This window comes from Lissotriton vulgaris, chromosome 1_1 (genome assembly GCF_964263255.1).
Source record: "Lissotriton vulgaris chromosome 1_1, aLisVul1.2, whole genome shotgun sequence".
In the NCBI taxonomy this organism is placed as follows: Eukaryota; Metazoa; Chordata; class Amphibia; order Caudata; family Salamandridae; genus Lissotriton; species Lissotriton vulgaris.
Genome location: NC_141685.1, coordinates 279,281,524 through 279,303,317, shown reverse-complemented (window position 1 = coordinate 279,303,317; position 21,794 = coordinate 279,281,524). Strand labels below are relative to the sequence as shown.

At 53.2% G+C, this 21,794-nt stretch overlaps 1 protein-coding gene across 2 annotated transcripts in view; it reads right to left on the bottom strand.

The window, feature by feature from the left end:
* The window catches only part of KIF2C (kinesin family member 2C), a 1,247,488-nt gene that overhangs the window by 117,968 nt on the left and 1,107,726 nt on the right, over nucleotides 1–21,794 (bottom strand). For both annotated transcript variants that reach the window (XM_086952306.1, XM_086952307.1), the window contains one exon: nucleotides 2,434–2,547. In XM_086952306.1, coding sequence (XP_086808432.1) covers nucleotides 2,434–2,547 — 114 coding nt within the window. The remainder of the gene's footprint in view (nucleotides 1–2,433; nucleotides 2,548–21,794) is intronic.

Genomic DNA, 21,794 nt, shown 5'->3' with positions numbered 1-21,794 from the left:
CCAGATTTGCACCGACTTAGTTCAAGCTTGACCGTGTTTAGGTCTATTAAATCAAATTGTGTCAGAATAGCACGGTTCGATGTTGTACCTGCTAGATCGGATTTTACCGTGATCTTCTCTGGGCCAAAAGACTCGTACACTTTCTTAATTTTAGAGTCAAAAAAGTCCGAGATGCTATTGCAAAACGAGATTGACGGGGGAACTTTCCTCTCGATGCATATAGGTTTGAAAAATGACTGAACTATTCTGAAAGTTTGTTTGAGTGTTCAGCTTGATAAATTGAATTTGCATAGAACTGTTTTTTTGCTTTCCTAATGGCTTTATGCAGTTTTTTCGATGCATCCTTGTAGCGGGCCTTCTCTACAGGATCATAATTTTGCCTCCAGAGTCGCTCCAGCCTTTTGCAATCCGATTTTTGCAATCTGAGCTCCTGAGAGAACCAGGGGGCAGATGGGGAGTCTCGTTTAGATATTGCGACTGTTGCCGGGGCAATAGATGTTATCATGTTCCTGATCCAGTCATTAAGTAATAGAGCGTCGGTGTCAGCATTGGAAGTAGGGGTCGGCAGATTGTCAGCGAGAGCTGGTCCCATAGTAGCTGGGGTCAGCTTGCTCCATTGTCTCTTCATAAAAGAGCACTTGCTTGTCATCGGTTTGTCCGCCGTTACTTTAAGTAGAAAAGGTATCAGAGAATGGTCTGACCAAGTCAAAGGTATCGGCGTGTCTGCCAACACATTAGTGATGTTGGAGAATATAAGGTCGAGCGTATGTCCCACACTGTGTGGGGCCCTCGTTAATAAGTTTAAGGTCGGCTGAATTCAGTGTAGACCTCAGTAAGTCTGCTGAGGGACAATCTGCCCTGTCCATGTGAATATTGAAGTCACCGACGACAAGAAACTGAGGGTGAGAGAGGGAGCTCTGGATGATAATATCCATCAGAGTGGTCAGGATGGGCTCTTCCCTCCCCGGGGGACAGTAAATAACTAATCCCGCCAGAGATAACTGAGCCCCCACCTGGAAACAGAAATGTAGTCCCTCTAGACCCTGAAAGGACGTGGGGGCAGAGGAGGTGAGTGTCAGCTGTTCTTTGAATATGACAGCCACTCCCCCTCCTCTTTTATCGCCTAACCTGTTGGAAAAGCACATTTTATACCCAGGGGGCATAGTCAGTGCAATGGCGGTCATGTTATCATCATTGAGCCAAGTTTCTGTCAGAAACACCACATCCCACTGGTGTCCCTCCAAAAGTAGCCAAATGCCACCTGCATGTTTTGAGAGGGATCTACAATTCAGTAGTCCCGCTCTAATGTCTTTGCTGATCGGTAGTTTGGGTTTAATGCACCCATCAGCCCTCCTACCGACCGGTGTGCCTAATGATGAACCGCAGGTCTTACAAACATGGGGAAGAGGGGCGGACCCAGGGTCAATGCTGTGAGCGCAGGTATCGGCCAAGGTGTTTAGGGACCATAAGTTTTCACGCGACCAGACAATTCTAACTCTGAATGCATTCTCCCCGGCAGCATGCCCTGCCCCGGTCGCGGTCTGGTCGCGGACGGGCGCAGATGGGCTTGCCTTAGGCGCGTCCGCTGCGCTTCCGGGAAATGCACATATTAAATAAGGGTGAGTAATAGGGAGGGGGGCGTGGCCAGGTGTAAGTGGGCGTGTCCTCGGTGTCCCGTGAATGGCGGCGCCACAACTAAATATCCCGCAGCTGCCTTTCAACTGCAGCACGGTGAATGCCCAGGATAAGGTGCAAGTTTTAGTTTTAAAATCACAGGTTTAAAATCACAAGTTACAAGAACACAGCTAAAAAATGATTAAAATGCAGCGTAGCAACCCTCCCGGCTTCCGCCTCAGGAGGTCTGTTTGTTTAGGGCTCGCGCTAGCCATACACACAAGTACACCAAGGCTGCAGGTATTTCCCTACAGTTGTTTATAAATTGCTAATAAATAATGCCTCCTCCCCTCAGCCTAGTAGATGGCAGTGAACGCCCTATTACTATGGGTAGTGGTACACTTGGGAGTTTCTTTTAGTCTGAACTTTTTGGTACATAAATAGATGGACCACCTCTAAAAAGGCTTGCATTTTTGGTCCAGTGGGTACAAAAAAAGGCCACATTGAAAGCACAAGATGGATGGCACAATGAACAATGCACAGGGGACTTTAAGTCAAAAACCAGTGGTGTGGTTTGTGTAATGGCTAGAATGAGGCGCATCAACAAGCTTCTATAATAGTGTGAGCTGCACTGATTGGTTACTGAAAGTGTGAGGGTTACACAAAAAAGCAGGAAAATGTCAAAATTCTCATGCGAGTGGAATGAAGACAAACTACTCCGTCACTAATAACTGAAATGGCATAATTGTGGATTCGTTATTTCTACATATTGAATGAGAGCCCTAATCCCCAACTGAATACACCAAATTTACACATTACCTGGAGATATTCTCTTAACTGTTCCACTGCCTTATCCTCCAATTCACCGATCTGTGTCATTGCATCCTGGAAACTGGTCATATGGGGAGAAAACTCTTCCTCATCCTCTTCCTCCTAAAGAATTGAAAACAAATGAAAATGTAATTTTGAGAAAAGCACAATTTGAGATACTGTAAGCAATTTAACCACTGTTGCACAAGTTACTACTTGTGTAACGATATATCTGTAAGAGACATTAGTTAGTGATAGATTCCTTACCTTAGAATATCCCCAGGCGTCAGACTGGATCCGGAAACTTTTGCGTAGCAATACCCCTGCGCGCCGGTAGGCGTCGTCTGCGGCTCCGCGTCCGTCGTCGGCGTCGTGAGCGCCGGGATGACGTCATCGGAGTACTTAGACGGCGCCCATGCGCGCTGACGTCAGTTCTGATAACACAGCTTTTCCGCGCCAGATACGCAGAGCCATGATAGAACTAACACTGGTGCCATGAAACTAGGGCCCTGAAAGGGGATGACCTTAACCCTAGATATCGGTTCGCAGAACGGGGAGGATGGGTGGGCGGTAAGGAATCTATCACTAACTAATGTCTCTTACAGATATATCGTTACACAAGTAGTAACTTGTGCATCTGAAAGAGACACGTTAGTGATAGATTCCTTACCTTAGAATAGATACCCCAGCAATACCAACCCCGGTGGTGGGTCTGCGAACCAATATCACACCAGAAAGTCCTGGAGGACGGAACAGCCAAAGAAGCCATCCCTCCGGACTTGACCGTCCAGGCAGTAGTGTCTTGCGAACGTGTGCAGCGAGGCCCACGTAGCTGCCTGGCAAATGTCCTGCAGGGGAACACCGCGGCCCAGGGCGGTTGTCGCCGCCGTGGCCCGAGTGGAGTGAGCCCGCAATCCAGCTGGGGGCTCCTTCCTCGCCATGGAGTAACATGCTTGGATACACAGGATGATCCACCTAGAGATGGTCCTCTTGTGCACAGCCTTTCCCTTCTTCGCACCCACGTAACCAACGAAGAGTTGGTCATCCACCCGGAATTGGCGTGTGCGATCCAGGTAGTAGGAGAGCGCACGTTTTGGATCCAGACGGTGGAGCCTCTCCTCCTCTTTCGAGGGATGCGGAGGCGGAAAGAAGGTGGGCAAAGTGATGGACTGCCCGATGTGGAAGGCCGTGACAACCTTGGGCAGAAAGGAAGGCCGTGTACGTAACACCACCTTATCAGGATGAACAGACAGGAAAGGTGGATAAGAAGAAAGAGCCTGGAGCTCACTCACCCTCCTGGCAGAGGTGATGGCAACCAGGAATGCCGTCTTTAGAGTAAGGAGACGAAGAGGGCAGTTATGAAGTGGCTCAAAGGGAGCACACATCAGATAGGTGAGAACCAGATTCAAGTCCCACTGGGGCATCACGAAGGGAACAGGAGGGAACATGTGCGTGATGCCCTTCAGAAATCTACTTACAATAGGGGACTTGAATAAAGAAGGCTGATCTGGTAGCCTTAAGAAGGCTGATAGAGCAGAAAGGTACCCCTTAAGAGTGCCCAGAGCAGAGCCCTGCTGGGCAAGGGAAAGAAGAAAGAGCAGCACTTCCGAAAGGGGTGCAGAGAGAGGATCCACAGCCTTTGCTGTGCACCATGCCACAAATCTGTTCCACCGGCAGGCGTATACCGACTTTGTGGAGGGACGCCTGGCTGCCAGAATGATATCACAGACTTCGGGAGGCAAGTCAAATGGCCTCAACTGCCGCCGCTCAATCTCCAAGCTTGTAGGTGGAGACTGGACAGGTTCGGGTGCAGGACCGTCCCCTGCTGCTGCGACAGAAGGTCCTCCCGAAGAGGCAGACGAATCGGGGGATCGACTGACATGCTGAGTAGCTCGGGATACCAGTACCTTCGTGCCCAGTCCGGAGCCACAAGGATAACCTGGGCCCGGTCGCGCCTGATCTTCTTCAGCACTCTGGGCAGAAGTGGTATAGGCGGAAAGGCGTACAACAGACCGCAGCTCCACTCGCGACGAAAAGCGTCTCCGAGCGAGTGCCGCCTTGGAAATTCCAACGCGCAGAACTGATGACATTGCGCGTTCTCTTCTGTGGCGAATAGATCTAACCAAGGCTCTCCCCACTGCTGAAAGAGACCTTGCGCCACGTCCGAGTTCAGACGCCATTCGTGATCCATCATGCACCGACGGCTGAGTTCGTCCGCCCTGGCATTCAGAGAGCCTGCCAGGTGTTGAACCACCAGGGTCACGCCCTGATGTTCCAGCCATTGCCAGAGGCGCAGAGCCTCCTGGCAAAGGGTCCACGACCCCACTCCGCCCTGTTTGTTGCAGTACCACATGGCGGTGGTGTTGTCGGTGAACAATTGCACTATGCTCCCCCTGACAGAGGGGAGGAATGCCTTCAGTGCAAGACGAATCGCCCTCAGCTCCAGAAGGTTGATATGGAGCCGGGACTCCGCCGGAGACCAGAGGCCTCTGATCTCCGCCTCTCCCATGTGGCCTCCCCAGCCCTGGAGGGACGCGTCCGTCACAACTACGTGCTCCGGCTGGGGTAGGGAGAGGGGTCTGCCACTGACCCAGTCGCGGTCCGTGAGCCACCACTGCAGTTGCCTCGCAGTGCGCTCTGAGATCAGGACATGATCGGATAGGTTGCCCTGATGCTGGGCCCACTGAAACTTCAGGTCCCACTGCAGAGCCCGCATCCGCCACCTGGCGTGACGCACCAGAAGGATGCAGGAGGCCATCAGTCCCAGAAGCCGCAGCGTCAACCTGACCGAGACCCGGGATAACGGCTGGAAGATTGGAATCAGAGCCTGAATATCCCGAACCCGCTGTTCGGGTGGGTAAACCCGAAACTGCGCCGAGTCGAGAACCGCTCCGATAAAGAGGAGCTTTTGAGAGGGACACAGGTGTGACTTCGGCACATTGATGGAGAACCCCAGCAAGTGCAGGAGGTCGGCCGTAGTCTGGAGGTGGCTGACGACTGTCTGGGGCGAGCCCGCCTTCAACAACCAGTCGTCGAGGTAGGGGAAGACTGATACCCCCTGCCTGCGCAGATGGGCTGCGACCACCGCCATCACCTTCGTGAACACCCGTGGGGCGCTGGTAAGGCCGAAGGGGAGCACGGTAAACTGAAAGTGCTCTTGGCCTACCGTGAACCGCAGGTAACGCCGGTGGGCCGGCAGGACGGGGATGTGGAAATAGGCGTCCTGCAAGTCCAACGCTACCATCCAGTCTCCCGGGTCCAGGGCAGCCAGGACCTGAGCCAAAGTGAGCATCTTGAACTTCTCCGTCCGGAGGAAGCCGTTGACGTTCCGCAGATCCAAGATAGGGCGTAGGCCCCCTTTGCCCTTCTTGGGTACCAGAAAGTAGTGGGAGTAACAACCACGTCCTACTTCTGGCCCAGGAACGCGCTCGATGGCCCTCTTGGCCAAGAGGGCCGAAACCTCCTCTTGCAGAAGTTGCAAGTGATCCCCAGACACACGGTGGTATTGAGGTGGCATGGATGGAGGGGAAGACTCGAAGGGGAGGGAGAAACCCCCTCGGACAATTTGCAGCACCCACCTGTCCGAAGTGACTGTATGCCAGTGGGAGAGGTGATGGCGAACCCTGCCTCCCACAGGCGTCACATGGGCCTGAAAACTCGGACTAGGAAGGTTTTGAGGCGGGGGCTGCTGAGGGAGGTGTGGACTGGCCTCGCCGTTGGCCCCGACCACCGCCACGGCGGTTCCCACGTCCGCCACCGCGTTGCTGAACATTCTGCGGCGCGTGGCTGACGGTCCGTGGTGGGGCGCCCCTTCCGTGGCCACGAAAGGAGCGAAAGGCACCCGATTGCTGGCGTGGGGCCGTTAAAATCAATTTGTAAAGCGCTCGTACGCCTGTGGGCTTCATGGCGCTATAGGAAGTATGAAGAGTCCAAACAACATAACACTAAGCCCGTAAGGCCCAAGGACTTGGCCGTGGCCCTGGAGTCCTTGAAACGTTCCAGCGCATGGTCTGCCTTGTCGCCGAAAGGCGACGGCAATCAAACGGCATGTCCAGGAGGGTGGCCTGGACATCGGCCGAGAAGTTGGCGGACCTCAACCAGGCGTGGCGTCGAACCGCCACCGTCGTTGCCATCGCCCTGCCCAGTGAGTCCGTGGTATCCAGCCCACACCGGATAGAAAAACGTGCCGCATCTCGGCCGTCCGCAAGGGTTTGGCTGAGTTTAGCCCTGACCTCCTCAGGGCATTGTGGCAGAACCTCCGCAACCGTGTCCTACAGGGTGTGGGTGTAGCGGCCCAAGAGACAGTTGGTGTTCACAGACCGTAGCCCTAGGCTCACCGACGAGAAGACCTTCTTCCCGAACTGCTCATATCTCTTGGATTCCCTGTCGGGCGGGGCCGACGGGAATGCGGTTTGGGAGTTAGAGGCCTGGATGACCAGGCTCTCGGGGGTGGGATGGGTGGACAAAAAGCATGGGTCGCCCGGTGCCGGGCGGTAGCGTCTGGCCACGTTCCTGTCCACAGGGGGGCCTGTGACGGGCTTGGACCAAGTGCCCAGCAGAACGTCACACAAGGCCTCATTGAACGGCAGGAGGGGCTCCGCGGAGCCGGACTGCTGTTTGAGGAACTCAGTGAGGAGATTAGTCCTCACGGCCGCGACGGGGAGCTGAAGGTTTAAGGCCTTAGCTGCCTTCGTCAACACTACGCTGTAAGCAGAACCCGCCTCCGAAGCCACAGTCGGGGGCGACGTAAATCCAGTGTCTGGCGAGGTGTCAATACCACTGGCCTCCCCAAGCTCATATGTCCAGTCCTAATGCGACTGGCAATCACGTGCCAGAGGGTCCTCGGACCCCTCCCATTGCTCCTCGTCACCTGGCTCCTGGAGAACAGGATTAACAGCCAGGGCCTCCTCGTGGAGATAGAAGTCTCCAAAGGCCGACGGAATCGGCGCCCAGCGGCGCCCCTCCGACTCCTGAGTAGGACCGTAGGAAACATTGGGGTCGGCAACCACATCGGCTGCCGGGGACGACACCTGAAGGGACGGCGCCGGCGAGGTCGTAAGGTCGACCGGCGAGGTCCCGGATCCGGATACAACGAGGTCGCGCGGCGCCGGGACCGAAGTCGCCAGCGGTGCCGGGCCCGAAGTACCCGACGTCGTCGGGGCCGAAGCGCCCGACCCGGAAGGACCTCCAGACGGAGCCGATCGGCCCGAAGGCGCCACGGGAACCGACTGAGGAGGGAGGGCCCTCATGGCCATGTGGTACCTCTCGACCTCTTCCTGCGACGCGCCGTGCCCAGGGACCCGAAGGTGTGGGGCAGGCGGCGACGCTTGCGACTCCCGCGGAGCCGCGTGGGCGGTGTCGCCCGAGTCCCCGGCCGCATCGAGCGAGCGTCGGGGCGGGTCGGAGGACCGATGGTGTCGCTCCGACCTCTCATGCCTCTTACCTGAGGACTTGGAACCAGACGATCGGTGTCCACTTCCGGAACGTCGATGACTCCGACCTCGCGACCTGTCCCTCGACCTCCCGTGGGACCGGGACCTGGAGTGGCGCGGGGCCGAGTGCCTCAGCTCGAGACGCTTGCGGGACCGCTCCCGCCTAGCCTTCGACGCAGGTTCGATCGTCGTGGTCGAGGCCTAAGCACTTCAGGCACCGGCGATGGGGGTCCGTGACCGACATGAGTCGGCCGCACTTCGAACAAGGCTTGAACCCGGGCATCCCTGGCACCGATAGTCGAGACAGTCGACTAAGAGAAGATCAAAAAGGATCAAAAAACTATTCAGTCAAAAAGTGACTGGGGGTAGAGCTTCTTCCGGATCTGCGCTAGCTGGCGCGGAAAAAAGAAGAACTGACGTCAGCGCGCATGGGCGCCGTCTAAGTACTCCGATGACGTCATCCCGGCGCTCACGACGCCGACGACGGACGCGGAGCCGCAGACGACGCCTACCGGCGCGCAGGGGTATTGCTACGCAAAAGTTTCCGGATCCAGTCTGACGCCTGGGGATATTCTAAGGTAAGGAATCTATCACTAACGTGTCTCTTTCAGATAGAATAAATTACTTTTCTTCACTAAATTTTTTCTAGAACACACATCTATTACAACAGGTTCCTCATTCTAAACCCTTCCCAGTTCTCAGCAATGTCTCATCACCTGTTCCAGATGGTGGTGCTAAAGCAACAGCTTAAGATCCAAAGTGACCAAAAAGCATGGGTGACAATCGGTCCACATTTTTGTACTCCACAGAGTGCAGGTGAGAATAGGAAATGGAGTATCCATCAGACGGTGAATATGCGATGTTCCACTGCATGCGATACATCGCATGCCATTACATCACGTATGTAACGACTGCGTTGTTAAATTGCATACCTTTACAAAACACATGTTGTTACGACGACTTGCTGAAGGGGGCGCTGGATGTTGGAATTGTATAATTTACTATTCAAACTCCAGTCTGTAGGGAAGATATTAAATTTGAAATCAAACATCTTGTGCCCCCTATAGCAAGTCGTAACTACTTGCATTGTAATGGCATGCGATGTAGAGAATGTCTCCCTCAGACAGGCTTTTTGCTCTCATATTCCTTCATGAGATTCAACACAACCACACAGAGCAGCATCAAACAAGGAGTCAACAACATAAAAATCCGGCATAAGAGAAGTCAGAAGCAGGGCTCAAGAGGGATGGAAATGGCCTACAGCTATAAAATAAGAATGACTCTGTCCACAAGGAAGAGAAAGTTAAAGTATGGAGAAGAGCCTGTAACTCCCTACCATTCTCTCACATGATTACTGTCAGAAAGATAGTTATGGTTAAGCATCTCCAGGAACCAGAACACTATCCCATAAGAAATTAAGACCAAATCCAAAACCCATACAGGATCCTCAAACTATAGGGATTGGTATATACACTTCCCAAACTGAATCAAAGAATGCAAAAATAGAGCTAGAAGAACGAGTTACTTACCTTTGGTAACAATGTACCTGGTAGATCAGGACATAGCCGCAAATTCCCAAAGTTAGATTCCTTCCCCAGTGCCAGACTTGGGGTGGGTTATCGCACTCAGTCATTAAGTTTTGCATATATCAAACTTATTCACAAAAGTCCCACATAAGGAACCAGGTGCAGAAGAATTGTACACTGAAAGCTATGGTAGCAGTATGCCGCCTGACCGGACACAAAGCCAAAAGAATGCAACAGGCGAAACAAGACTCAGACCGCATCTGGCCCTGGCATAGAATGTGACAGCAACCGAAAGAAACCATGTTAGACTAGATAACACCAACAGTGTGAAGAAAAAACATTCATGGCAAGACTAAATGCCAGTAATTGACCAAACAAGGCTATAAGTGAAAGTAGAAAGAATCTAGTACACTGAATAGGTTGTGTGGAACACAGAACCTTTGAAAGGCCACTGAGCAATCTCTTAATATCACAGAAGAGTCATACTAGCGAAGTGGATCTTTCCGGATCTGCGCTTGCTGGCGCAGAAAAAAGAAGAACGGACGTCAGCGAGCGAGGGCGGCGTCTAAGTAATCCAGCGACATCATCCAGGCGTCAACGACAGACGCAGAACCGCAGACGACACGCAGGGGAACTGCTGCGCAAAACTTTCCGGGTCCAGTCTGACTCCTGAGGATATTCTAAGGTAAGGAATCTAACACTAACCTGTTTCTTTCAGATATAAAATATTAAACACTAATAGGCATCTAGATAGACATGTCTCACCCCCGAGCGAGGGGGAGGGGGTGGAAGAGAAGAGCAGTAAGAGAATGCTTATGCCAAGCACCACTAGAGAAATAATCTGGATATTGAAAGGAAAATGGTACGAAGTATCGATGTGCAACAGAGAAGTACAGTGCACAGAAACAACCCGATGCCCGCCACTGAGTGGACGAAAGTGCATGGAAATCAACATAAAACAAGGTAACCTCATAAGGGTTAGGGTTCAAGCAAAAAGAACCCCAGAGCACAACGAAGTGCCGGAAGAACAAGTTACTTACCGTCGGTAACAAGACCTATATTAGGTATAGATTCCTTACCTTAGAATTACCCCCAGGCGTCAGACTGGATCCAGAGAATTTTTTCTTCAGCGGTACCCCTGTGCGTCAGTAGGTGGAGTCTGTTGACTCAGCGTCCGTTGTCATGGTTGCCGTTATGACGTCACAGTGCCTAATTAGACGCCGCCCCCGTGCGCGGACTTCAGCTCTGACACTACTTTCCATGCCAGTAGCGCAGAGACATGACACTGACCACTTGTGCGCCTCACTAGGGCCCTGCAAGGGAGTCCATATCCCTAGAAGTCAGTTCGCAGAGCGGGGAGGATGGGTGGGTTAAGGAATCTATAACTAACATATGTCTCTTATAGATACATAATTTGCGAAGGTAATTTGTTCATCCGAAAGAGACTAATAGTTATAGATTCCTTACCTTCGAATAGATAACCCAGCAAAACCAACCGCAGGAGGAGAGACTGCGAACCAAGTTCACACCGGAAAGTCCTGGAGGTCAGAATGGGCAGAGAAGCCATCCCTTCAGACTGGACTATCCAGGCAGTAATGTCTGGTGAACGTGAGCATAGAAGCCCACAAGGCCGCCTGGCAGATGAGTGGGACTCCAAGCAACAAAGCAGTAGTTGCTGCCATAGCTCTAGTGGAATGAGCTCGCAGCCCCACTGGAGGTTCCTTTTTAGCTGAAGCACAACAAATTATACAAAGGACGACCCTTCGAGAGATGGTACACTTTTGCACAGCCCAACCTTTCTTGGCAACCACAGCCAATAAAGAGTTTATCGTCCACCCGGAAATCCTTTGTGCTCCTTGCATGGGTGCAGAGGTAGGAAAAAGGTTAGCAGAGTGATAAACTGTCCGATGTGAAAGGGAGTGGCAACTTTAGGTAGGAATGAGGGTCTCGTCTGAAGCATCACTTTGTCCGGATGTACAGAGATGAGGGGCTTAGAAAAATGTCTGAAGCTCACTCAGTCAACCTTGTTTTGACTTACCTTATGCATGCTGGGAGGGAGCATGCATAAGGTAAGTCCAATCAAGGTTCAAGTCCCACTATGAAAGGAGATGGAGGAAAGATAAATAATGCCTCTACTGAACCTGCTTACAATAGGGAACTTGAACAAAGAGGGCTGATCTGTAGCTGAAGAAAAACAGAAATGGCTGCCAGATCGCATTTAAGAGTGCCCAGAGCAGAGCGCTGATAGGCCAAAGAAGGAAGGAACAAAACCTCAGAAAGAGGCAGTGAGGGGATCCACAGGCTTTGCTGTGCACCATGCCAGAAACTTGTTCCATTCACAGGTGTATACCATTTTGGTTGAGGGACACCTAGCTGCCAAGATGACATTACAGACTTTGGGAGGAAGGTCAAACACTGTCAACTGCTGCTGTTCAATCTCCACGCAAGGAGGTGAAGGTTGGACAGGTTCAGATTGAGGATGGTCCCCTGCTGCTGCAACAGAAGATCCTTCCAGAGCAGTCTAGTGCCACAAGTATGACTTGGACCCGGTCGCACTTGATCTTCAGAACTCAGGGCAAACGTGGTACAGGCTGAAAGGCGTACAGGAGGCTGCAACTCCACTTGCGACCAAGAGCAAGTGCCAACTTGGAAACTCCAATGTGCAAAACTACAGACATTGTCCGTTCTCTTTGGTGGCGAATAGATCTAACCAAGGCTCTCCCCCCTGCTGAAAGAGACCTTGCACCACCCGTAATAGATGCTGAATCATTGATATAGCCTGAATACCCCAAGTTGCTGCTCAGGAGGATAGGCACAACACTGTACTGTGTCCATAACAGCTCAGATGAAAGGGAGCATCTTAGATGGAGTCAGGTGTAACTTTGGCACATTGATAGTGAATCCCAGTGAGTGCAGGTGGTCTGCCGTAGTCTGGTGGTGGAAGACAATGTGAGAATTTGGCCTAATATATGATGTTCACTAGTTCTAGTGACCACCTTCTATCAGTCCAAACAACCCTTATGGTGATTGGTTGTAAGCCAACCTTATAGACCAGCTATCCTAATGGTAGCATGGACAAAGCAGTCTTAGGCTAAACTCTTTTGGCATGTGAAACCAGCTGTTTTACCACATAGAACCCCTTGAATACAAAAAAAAGGAGGTTGTTATGAAAATAAACAAGATATTTATTACAACAAAACACCTCTGAACTCTTTATGAGATCAGAGGGCTAAGCACATGACAAGGCTCTTAAGAAAAATACGTTAAGTTGCACATATTACAATAATGCCCTAGAGGCACGACAAACCATATACTAAGTAAATGGTATAAGGAAGTCGATAGAAGAAATGAAGATGTCCAGAGGCTGTAGGATCGCTGGGACTACACTACCCTAACCTTAGGTAAGGAGCAGGAGGCCCACAGGACGCGTGTGCAGAGTGTGAACTCACACGCAAGATGGGGACAAAGTCAATGGACACTACAAATTACGAAAAGGTAAGTAAAAGACAGTTCAGACTAGTTAGGACTAAAACGACAGGATACCTGGACACTAGGAGAGTCAATCTACCCTTGAGCACCGAAATGCTCTCGTTACCTCACCCACAGGCTGCGGGTGCATAGGTGTGAAAGTGTGTCAGGTTTCCGCGTCGAAGTCTATGGAGCCTTGAATAAAGATGCTGCAGGCGACCAGGAGGAAGATGTCCGGAGCGATCCAAGGGTGGATCGAGGAAGATGGAGACCTGAAAGCAGAGGGGACAATGTTCACAGTCACTAGCCGGTGACCGGAGTGGAGCAAGGAAGAACCAGAGGCTGTCATTGCGATCAGGTGAAGAGTGGACGCTTGACTCTGCAGCCACGTGGACCAGGAGGTGTCTGTTCCGGATTCGGCGTCAACAGGCCTTGGCAAAGGCAACCCACGCGGTGAGTGGAAATGGCGTCTGGTGCGGACCAGGAGGGTCCGGGGTACTACTTTGCAGGGAAGCAAGGGCCAGTCTGGAGCAACCAGACCAGCGATGTAGATTTCGTGGATCGTCGTCTAGGAGGTCACTAGCCAGCCGGCAAGTGATCAGACAACGCGTCGAGCAGCAATCAAGCAAAAGGGCCCCACGCAGATCTCGTGAATGCTGGAGGGCTGATCTTCTGTGCAGGAGCTGCTCAGACTGGGGCTTCTCAATCCCCAAAGCACTTTCTCGAGGATGCCTCTGAAGTCGTGCTGGAAGCGAAGTGCCGTTTCCCCAAGATGGCCGGTCCAACGTGTCTCGTCGCACCCACGGATCTCAGCTGTGCTGCAGATGTAGGTAGAGGTGGGAGAGGTCTGGAAGTCCGGGTCTCGTCGGGCTCTGAAGTCTGGTTCCAGCGGGAAGGACGACAAAGTGAACCGCTAGGAAGCTTGATGGTGCCTGCTTGTGCAGGGTGGTCACTCCTTGGCCACAAGGGAGATTTTCTTCAGACTTCTGTGGAGCAGAACGTCGAAGTCCAGAGTTTCTTCTTTGTAGAGTTTCAAATCAGGATAATCTAATTTGGAATGGGACCAGCTCCAACCTTTATTCTCCTAAGGGAGGCTGTATTGTGGCTAGGTCCCTCCTATGGGTGGGACCAGAAAAGGGGGTGGTTACAACCCCTATCCTTTGTCCGGATTCGCACCAGAGCTGGGGCCGGAGTGCCCCAGCAACTGGTTTGAACCGCGGTATGCACAGGGACACCTTGTGTGCCCCAGGCATGTCTCATTCCTTTCAGCCTGTCCTACCCAATACACAAAATCCTGTCTGGGGTGGTGCTAGCACCTCCCCAGGCAGGAAACCCTTTGTCCAGGCCTCCCTCACTGGAAGGACTCCCAGCAGCAGGAGGTCAGACTTGTGTCTGTGGTGGCAGAATCCATTTTGTGACGCTGAGGATCGAGTTAACTTTAACCGGGGTTCACAGTTACAAACATGTCGTGTCCCTCTAAAAGGGTGGAATGCTAACCCCGTCGCCAGAACTGGCGAGGGGGTAGTATTCCAATTTGTATGACACCTTACTCGACATGTTCTGATAATGCTATGCCAAAGTTAGCAATAACCACGAGGATTATAATGCACTTAAGAGTATATGGTATAGCGTTATCATGGAAACAGCTAAAGGACTTGGTTCCGAAAGCTGCAGACAGGCTCAGCTCATGCTAGAGCACCATCTCACATAATTCCAAGCACTCTGCCTCCAGGATTGTTAAGGCTTGCCGTAGGAGTGACTTATAGGAGTATATGTGTCCATTTTAGGGTTAGATATAGGTATACTATATCTACAGCAAAGGGTGATTACACCACCTTGCCCCAGCTGTGTTACCAGCCAGTTGTGTCAGTTTTGGATGGCCAGCCAGGGGTGGCTTAATACATGCTGCAGCCCCTGGTAGGCCTTGGGTGCACCTATGCCTGGGTATCTATGGTACACTGTACAAGGACTTGCAAGAGTGACCCAATACCAATTAGGTATGCACCTAAGGTACATGGAGTCCATTTTTACAGAGAGCAGGAAGCCTGGGGTCCTGGATAGCAGGATCCCAGGCCAACTATGTTGAAAACCAGCAAAACACTAGGCAAAAAGTTGGGGCAACCAGTCAGATATCCACCTTCCTACGGACAACAGCCTAGGGCGAACCCACCATACACAGCCAGTGGTTGAGATAGGGGGAAGACAACCCCCTAATCTGCGCATAAGAGTAGCAACCAACGCCATCACTTTCTTGAACACCCGAGGGGCACTGGTGATGCAAAAGTGGAGCACGGTGAACTGAAAACGCTCATGGCCTACCGGGAACCACAGGTAGCGTTTGTGGGCTGGCAGAATGGGAATTTGAAAATCGGCATCCTGTAAGTCCAGCGCCACAATCCAGTCTCCAGGTTCGAGGGCAGACAGTATCTGAGCCAAGGCTAGCATTTTGAACTTCTCCTGCCAGAGGAAGCGGTTGAGGGCCCCGAGGTCTAGAAGAGGACTCAGGTATTTGTCCTTCTTGGGCACCAGAAAGTAGCGGGAATAGCAACAACAACCTACTTCCTGGAGCTGGGACACTTTCTACATCTCCCTTGCCACGAGAGCTGAAACTTCCTGGTGGTGAAGTGCCAGTGCGATACACCAGCTTCTTGGATTACCTATCTGGGGGAGCAGAAGAAAATGTGCCCTTAGAGGAAGAGGCTTGGACTACAAAGCTATCTGGGGAAGGGTCTTTGGTGAGGAAAAATGGGTCGCTCAGAGCCAGGCAGTGGTGGCGGGTGATGGTCTGTTCCACAGGAGCCCCTGTGCTGGGCTTGGACCATATGCCCAGAAGGACGTTAGTGAGTTTCGTTGAACAGCAAAAGGGGCTCAGATGAGGTTGCCGCTGGGTGAAGCTCCTCCGCCAGGAGATTAGTTCTGACTGCCACAGAAGGGCGCTCCAGACCCAGGCTCAGCTTCCCTTCTCACCACCACAGCTTTAGAAGCTCCCTCCTCCGTACCCACGGTAGGGGGAGCAAGCATGCCTTTGTCAGGAGAGGTGTCCAGACCACTGGGGTCACACCCAGGCCCTCTCCAGTCTGGCTCTTCCAACTGGTCAGCCTCCCAATCTTCGTCTCCCCCTTCTGGGCAATCGGGCTTCAGGGGGTGAGGATGGGTACTGCATCGGCCAGGGGCACAGCCAATGCCGGGAACGTCGGCATTGGCACCGGAGATGGTCAAGTAAGGTTGACCAGCGTCGATCAGGCTCCAGGTCTGGATCCTCGGGGGTTTTCTGGGGCCAGAGCCGCCACCTTTGAAAGCCCAGAGCCCCCAACCAGTGCAGTGGGGCCAGGAGGCACGCCGGCAGAGCCGGGCTGCTGAAGATAGAGTACAGCGCTTCGTAAAATGCACAAAGAAGGGCAGGGGACACACCGGTCCCCATCAAGGGAGGGAGGCGTGGAGTAGTCCCAGAAGGAGGCATTGAAGGAGCCTTTAAGCGACGAGGCTCAGTGTCCCGCGTCTTGTCAGTCCACCGATGGGGAGAAGGCGAAGAACGGTGCTGCTTTGCCTTCTTGTGATTAGACTTACCCGAAGACTGGGAGGACTTTAAGTGCGACAAGGTATTGGGGCTCTGTGACCGGTAAAGACCTTCCTCTCAAGCGGGTTCAGGAACGACGCAGGAGCAGACTGTCTGGCCTCCAAAATCTTTTGAGGCAGCTTCCGCAAAGATTTAGGATTCATGGCCCGACAGTCGGAGCACGAATTCGATGATGGGACATATCTTGTGCACCAGGAGTGGAAGACTAAAAAAAGAAGTAAAAAAAAGCTGTCAAAAAGTGACTAATGGGGTAGCGCGCTCTGGCTGGCACGGAAAAAGAAAGAACTGCTGTTAGCGCGCAGGGGTGGCATCTAAACAGACACCGCAACGTCATTTTCTTTTTTTTTTAAAGTAATTTTTATTGCAGACACACATTACGCAGGCCAATAGTTACATATATACAGTATCAGTTAGAGTGCTGTAGTCTGGTATACCATCTTCTAGTTTACACAGCCTGCAGGCCCACATCCCGGGCCGGGCGGCAACAAAGTCTCAGCTCCCACATGCCCGGTTGTACTTCCACAGGAGTATCGTCTCGGAGTTGTGTGTGTGCCTACTTTTAGGTCCTCAACTAAGTAAACATAAAACTCCCCCTCAGCTCCCCCCCCGTTCCAGAGATTCTAACCCCACCATCCGCACAGGACCCACCCGATGTGTACAGCTAAACTTGGTCTTCAGGCTTTCCCTACTACCGGTTCTCTTATCTCCTGGTCATTGTGATGTGCTGCCCCCGGCAACGTCTAGGTCCTCCCCTTCATCCACTATTCCACTATCCCTGAGGCCCTGTACCATCACCTCCCAGGCCGTCGCCTGTTCTAGCGCTCGCTCATTAGTAGTTCTATGCGCCATCTGATATCTATATGTGCTATCGCAAGCCGCCCACTTCAAAAATTCGTTGTACCACCTCTTATGCGTCGGGCCCGTCCTTGCCTTCCAGTTTCTAGTAATCTCACGCTTGGCTATCATCAAACCCATATCTACGAATTTACTTGGGAGCTTGTTTTTGGGGGTATGTGGGAACCAATGCAGGAGGCACGCCGCTGCGTCAAAGTCAACAGTCCGGTCCGTCACCTCGTTCAAAGACTCTCCCACGGCCCGCCAATAGTCCGACAGGGCCGGGCATGACCAGAGCATATGTACCAGCTCAGCTCCTTCTGCCGCGCAGCGGGGGCACCTCGCGTCGGTCGCGCCAAAGTATCTCAGGATTCTCCCAGGGGTCATGTACGCCCTGTGCAGTATATAATAATGGATAATTTGAAATCTAGCGTTCCTTGTGCTATTACGCGCCCGCCGCACCAATTGTGCCCACGTCGTGTCCGGAATGGGCCCACCCAGGTCGGTCTCCCACTTGAGTTTCAGCGCGTCGAGGGGCGGCAAATGCTCGTGGAGCATTCTGTTATATAAACAAGACACCGCTTTCACCGTTCCCGCCGCCATCATGGTGTATTGGCAAGCCATGGCCGTCTCCGGCTCCGCCAGTCCCAGTCCCCAGTGTTTCTGCATTGCCCTTATCACAGCGGCGTGAAGGAGGTAACCCCCACGCGGGAGGTCAAATCGTTCTTGGAGGGCTAGGAACGTGAGGAGCTCCCCGTTTTCGAAAAGGTCCCCTACCACCTGTACTCCCGCCTCCTCCCATTGCTGCAGGCGGGACCAATCGCCTCCATGGGGTAGCGCGGTTAGCATGCCCAATGACATCTCCGGGGCGTAGGGGTGCTTAATCCCCGCTCGCTTCTGCGCCCGGTTCCAGCAGCGCCGAAATGTGTCCTGCTCGAGGGATAAGTCCCGGGCGGCAAGTTTCTGCCCCAGTGCGATGTAGGCTAGTACATGCCGTGGCGTACCCCGCAGTCGCCCGTCTTCCGGGCCCCGGTAAACACGAGCCACCTCTTGCGTAAATATCTGCAACTAGGCAGCAAGGTAGTAGAGCTCATAATCTGGGAACGCCAAACCCCTTCATCTTTCGGGCGGGTGAGTGTCGCCAGCGCCACTCTGCACCTGCCCGCCCCCCACAGGAAAGTAGTTAACTGGGATCGAAGTCGGCGGAAAAAGGAGCTGGGGATCCAGATCGGGAGCGTTCGAAAGTAGTACAGCAGCCGCGGCAGGGCCACCATCTTCAATAGAGCTATCCTACCAGCTATGGACAGTGGAAGTGTGGCCCAGAATGTCATGCTACCCTTCAGCCCCCTGACGCATCTCTCCACATTGCCCTCGAACAAAGCCGCCGCTGTGTGATAAACGTAAACTCCAAGGTAATGGAGACAAGTTGGCTCCCAATGAAGTAGCGGTCGGTGTTCTGGGCGGGCCGCGCCCTCCCTCAATGGAAAAAGGCACGTTTTCGCCCAATTAACCTTTAATCCCGACAGGCCGCCAAATCGTCCCATCAACTCCTCCGCACCATCGAGCTCTGCTGCGTCGTTGTCAAGGAACAACAGGAGGTCATCGGCGTACAGCGAGATAAACTGTCGCCCATCTCTAGCTTGCACGCCTGCGAAGTATCGCCCCCTGCGGGCTTCCGCCGCCAACGGCTCAATCGCCAAGGCTAACAGTAATGGGGATAGGGAGCACCCCTGCCGGGTGCCTCTCTCCACTGGGTACTGTTGGGACACCAAGGATCCAACCCGCACTCTCGCCACCGCCGCTGCATAAAGCACCTTCGTCCAACGGATATAGCCTGCGCCCATCCCGAAGCGCTCCATGACTGCATATAAATAATCCCACTCTAGACTATCGAACGCTTTTTCGATGTCGACCGAGAGGGCAAGTGGAGTTCCACTCCCCTCCCGTAAATCTTCCATGAGTCGGATAAGCCTTCTAATGTTTAGCGTCGTGTTCCGAGCAGGGATAAAGCCATTCTGGTCCTCATGGACCAGAGTGGTCATGTGCGGCAAGAGTCTCGCCGCCAGTATAGAGCTTAAGATTTTATAGTCAGCTGTTAGCATTGAGAGCGACCTATAAGATGCAGGGCTGCTACCTTCTCTGCCAGGTTTCAGTAGCGGAATGACTATCACTTCCCGCATCGATTGGGGGAGCCGACCCGTGGTTCCCGCTTCCTTGTACACAGCTAAAAGCCGCGGCGCTAAGGCGTCCACATACTTGCCGTAAAATTCAATGGGCAAACCGTCTATACCCGGCGTCTTATTGTGGGCCATGGACTTAATAGCTCTTCTAATCTCCCCCAAGTCAATGTCTCCTCCCAAGTCCTTCGCTTGCTCGTCCTCTAAACGCGGCAGGGTGAGGCCTCCCAGGAAAGACTCTGCCTCCTCCCCCCGGTCGCCCGGGTTACTGCTATAAAGTTTCTCGTAGTATCTCTGAAAGCTGTCCACTATGGCCGGTTGGGTGTAGGTCAGACTTCCCCCCTCATCGGCAATCTGCAAGATAGGGGAGCAGCGTTTCGTGGGGTTAGCAAGCCACGCCAACAGAGTGCCCGATCGGTCGCCTTCCACATGAGAACGCAGCGCGTATGCCCGATGATCGTAAGCCCGTAGCCTTTCCACCTCGACCGCCACCGCTTCCTTAGCCGAGCTTACCGTTTCCTGAAGCTCCGGCCGGCCCGGCCGGTCTCTCTCCGCTTCCCGCAATTTTGCGTCCGCCCTCTCTAGGTCGGTCAACAACACCCGTCTCATGCCTACATACTGTGTGATACACTGTCCCCTCATTACCACTTTAAAGGCGTCCCATTCCACTGCCCTAGAGTTCGTGGATCCCTCGTTGATGGTAAAGTATTGTGTAAACCCCTCCTCCAGCGCCGCCCCGAGTAGCGGGTCCTCCAGAGTCTCCGGTCAGAGCCTCCAGGTTGGCACCCTAGGCTTTTCCGTCATCCAGCCTAAGTGAATCAGGAGCGGATTGTGGTCCGAGATCATTCTCGTCAGATATTCCGACCAGGCAGCACTTCCCGCGAACACAATATCGCATCTAGTCTAACGTGGACCTCATGTAGCCCGGAGTAGAACGAGTAATCCCGGTCTGTTGAGTGCTGCGCCCTCCATGCATCAGTTAACCCCCAGCTCTCTTGCCAGTCCCGTCTACCCCTGGCAATACGGTGTACCGGGGAGTCGCTATGGGGTGGGTGTGATCTATCCAAATGCACTTCCGCCACGGAGTTAAAGTCCCCTCCCATGAGTACCGGACCACCAGGAAGCCAGTGTCCCCGATAAACTTGCATAAAAGGCTAGTTGGTCTACATTCGGGGCATATACGCTGCATGGGACAATAGCTTTTCCCCGTAATCTGCCCTCCACTATCACAAATCTCCCCTCTGGATCTACCAGCTGCCGAGTCAGTTGAAAAGGTGTCCCCGCCGTCAACCATATCAGGGCGCCCCTTGCGTAGGCCGAGTAAGAGGTGTGGTACACCTGCCCCTCCATCTCCTCTGTAACGCCACCCCTTCCTGCTTTGTAATGTGTGTCTCCTGTAAGAGCGCAATGTGAATCCCTCTCCTCAGTAGGTAGGCGTGCACTTTATGCCTGCGTTGCATCGTGTGTAGGCCCCTCACGTTCCAGGTCATGCACTTCAAAACATTCGAGTTAGCCATTGTCCCATAAGTCAGGGTTTCTCTTCCCCTCCCTGTTCATGTTCCTGCGGATGATGGTCCCTCCCCAACCATAAACATAACCACCCAACTGTTCAGCCCCTAAGGAATCCGGGGTCTGTGTCTGCAAAAACCCCCCTTCACCAAACACCAACTGTGGTGTTCCCCCTCCCCCCAGAACAGGCCCCAATATCGAGATACCAGACCCCATCCAAACTCCCTTAACTCAGAACCCCCAAGTGTTTAGTTCACGCTTGCAGCCGCAAGTGCCTTAAGGGCGTGCGGAGCGAGGCCTCGCCCAAGAGGGGGCCACGTGTCCCAGGCCCGCTTCCATCCCCCCATTACTGAGAACAGCACGCAGCCAGGCACCCAGCGCCCAATCCTGGAGCTAACACACCCGCTAATCGGGTGTACCCCCTCAAGGCCCCTTCCCTTTACCCATCAGGCGTAAGTCAGATGCTCAGGATTCCCTCTGCTGTTTGCGGTGCCACCACCGGGTCCTTGGCGTCGTGGATCCCAGACAGGTCCGATTCCGAGCCAGAGGCCGATGCATGTGTCTCTGTGTCCGTGCCTCGTTTGGATTGAGAATCCTCCGCTCTTGCCATTGTGATCACTGCTTGCAGCGCCGCCTTGCGCTCAGCCTCCGTTTGCGAGGCGGTCGGTCTCTCAACTCCGCGTCGTCGCTTGCGCAGTCTTTGAGATTTGCGCGGGCCCTCCGGCGCTCGTTCCCGCTCCTTTTCCTGCTCCTCTCGAATCTTGGCTCCATCTGTGCCCGCTTTGTAGGTTTCCCACCAGTCCCAAGCGTCTGCAGCAGGTTGAAAAACATTGTTTTGTCGTCCACC